General features: G+C 33.3%; 2 protein-coding genes across 7 annotated transcripts in view; one reads left to right on the forward strand and one right to left on the reverse strand.

Moving 5' to 3' along the window:
- Positions 1-2582, reverse strand: part of LOC102675086 (furin-like protease 1) — a 306104-nt gene that overhangs the window by 81959 nt on the left and 221563 nt on the right. The gene's annotated exons all lie outside the window — the stretch shown is intronic.
- LOC102674954 (dynein intermediate chain 3, ciliary-like) overlaps positions 1-2582 on the forward strand; it is a 21505-nt gene that overhangs the window by 11809 nt on the left and 7114 nt on the right. Inside the window, 2 exon segments of the mRNA XM_031508504.1 lie at positions 204-361; positions 1232-1409. Coding sequence (XP_031364364.1) covers positions 204-361; positions 1232-1409 — 336 coding nt within the window.

A 2582-nucleotide genomic window follows, 5' to 3' on the forward strand; every position in this document is an offset into this window, starting at 1 on the left:
ATAATATAAATATATATATATAATTTAAATTATAATTTTTCGAAATAAAATTCATCGACAAATCATTCCTCGAATCGATCTCGATCAATTTTCTCGAGGGTGGCGCGGGTTTATCTGGAGCTGTTTGTCATCCAGACCGTCCGTGCCAGAAATGCAAAGATGGTTTCTCCCGCGAGATGATCGCTCTGGAAATCGCTTTTCAGAACCGTGAACGTGTACAGAGATCCAGATATACCAAGGAGGCCGGTGACGAATATTTCTTGGTCAGCTGATACGTCGAACAGATTGGCGGTATCGTATTGTTTCTTGACCTACGGGAGGGACGTAGATTACAGTAAAACGGTGTACATCTGGCACGTCGGTAGGTAGAAGAAAAGTAAGATTGTAGTACATTCTCGTTTACATCATTTTCCACAAGGGACGATATATAATACGAGCTTAATTTAACGATTTAAGAAATATCACAACATTTCGTTATTTATTTTTAACACAAGAAGAAAAGATGATAAAATTTCAGATTTGTTTCCAAGATTATTTGAATATATACTTTTATATACCAGTTTTCTAGATAGGTTTGAAAAAGTAGCCTGTTAAAATTCACTGATAAATTTATTTATTGTCAATATCAGAGAAAGTATTTCTCCTGTATTTGTATTTTTCCTTCAAATTAACTGGCTCAAATTGTCATATTAGACATGATTGATTGTCAGAATAATAGTATTAAATTACTATATAATTAAACTATATTACACTTAATTAATATTGAACTTTCGCTCAATTATTATTATTATATACTTTCGATAAAAATTACTTCTCAAACACGACACGAAATAATTAAATTTCCGCAAGAGAAACCATAATATCGCGTGTACATGTATTTACAAAGAAAGGATCATTTCTAATAATTCACCCGAATACCGGTGAATACTCGAAAGAAAAAGAGTGAGGAGGACGGGAGAAACTTCCATTCATAAACATCGCCATAATCGCGATGAAAGGTGGTGTATATAACGCGCATAAAAGTCACCAACCAACCGACGTCTCTCGGTGGCTTAAATCCAACACGATCGCACGCAAAAGAGACTCGTCACGCGGATGAAGAATGAATTGATGAAAATCACTCTCGTGGCATCCAGATTCCACTCCTCCCCCCTTTCTTCTTTCTCTTCTCCATCTTGTATCGCATAATCCGGATTACGAAATATCGCCCACACGCGCATTTTACGAGCAGAGAATCCCACCGAGCCTTACATGGGCCTGGAGCCTTTCTCCCCGTGCGTCTGTTGCGAATACAGTCCAAGGGATCTCTCCATCCTTGCCAGCAGCCATATATCAGGCCAAGTCAACAGCTGGGACACCAGGACCGGGAACAAGCCTGTTCAAAGCTCTCATCCGAGATACAGTCACAGGTAAGCGGCGGAAAAGAGGACGCGATACTTCGTCAGACTTTTGAATGAAATATTTTCTTTCTTTCTTTCTTCGAGGTTTTATGCAGCACGTCATATCCGCGTGACTTTCGTTTTGCATATATAAATTTCTATCGTGTTAAATGTTTATTATTTCTTATTAAGGTATTGAATTATTTACGTGGAAAGATATAAGATTTGGTTTAGGAGATATTGTAAGCTTTGGATTGTTTTTTTTTTGGGGGGGGGGGGATTCAATCGTTAAATTTGTATTGGATTAACGATATTTGGATTCGATTTTACATTGGTTGAAAATATTCAACGAATATTGAATCAGAAATTGTTTTAGAATATTTCCTAATAATTTCTCCTCGTACTCGAACAGATTTTAATCTTCAGAGAATTCTTTATTTCAAAGTCTTTAATATCGAGGAATTTCTTTGTTTATCCGTAAACCAGTGTAACGTCGTCCGCAGGATGTTTTCCGTAGCTTTCATTTTGCTTCGTGTTGATACACGTGTATATACATAGGTCGCCTTTATTGAGCTTTTCTTGTAGCTTTGGGGTTTGAAGATAGAGGGAGAGGAAGGGATCGTATGTTGTTTCGAAAATTCGATACGATTCGTGGACATGGAGATTCATACTGGAGAATATCGAAATATTCAAATACGGAGAAATTATATTCTTTTAATTCCAATTTTGATATAAAATTCTCGTATCATCCTACAAGTTTCAAATTCGAATATATATTTTCAATAAGAAAAGACATATTTATATATATATACATTTTTAATTCCTCTTTTAATTCCAATTTTGAGATAAAATTCTTGTATCATCCTTCAAGTTTCAAATTCAAATATAATTTTTCAATAAGAAAAGACATTTTTATATATATATATATATATACATTTTTAATTCCTTTTTAATTCCCAATTTTGAGATAAAATTCTTGTATCATCCTACAAGTTTCAAATTAAAATATAATTTTTCAATAAGAAAAGACATTTTTATATATATATATATATATATACATTTTTAATTCCTCTTTTAATTCCAATTTTGAGATAAAATTCTTGTATCANTTTTAATTCCTCTTTTAATTCCAATTTTGAAATAAAATTCTTGTATCATCCTACAAGTTTCAAATTAAAATATAATTTTTCAATAAGAAAAGAC

Source organism: Apis dorsata, unplaced genomic scaffold, assembly GCF_000469605.1.
Source record: "Apis dorsata unplaced genomic scaffold, Apis dorsata 1.3 scaffold_88, whole genome shotgun sequence".
NCBI classification, from domain to species: Eukaryota; Metazoa; Arthropoda; class Insecta; order Hymenoptera; family Apidae; genus Apis; species Apis dorsata.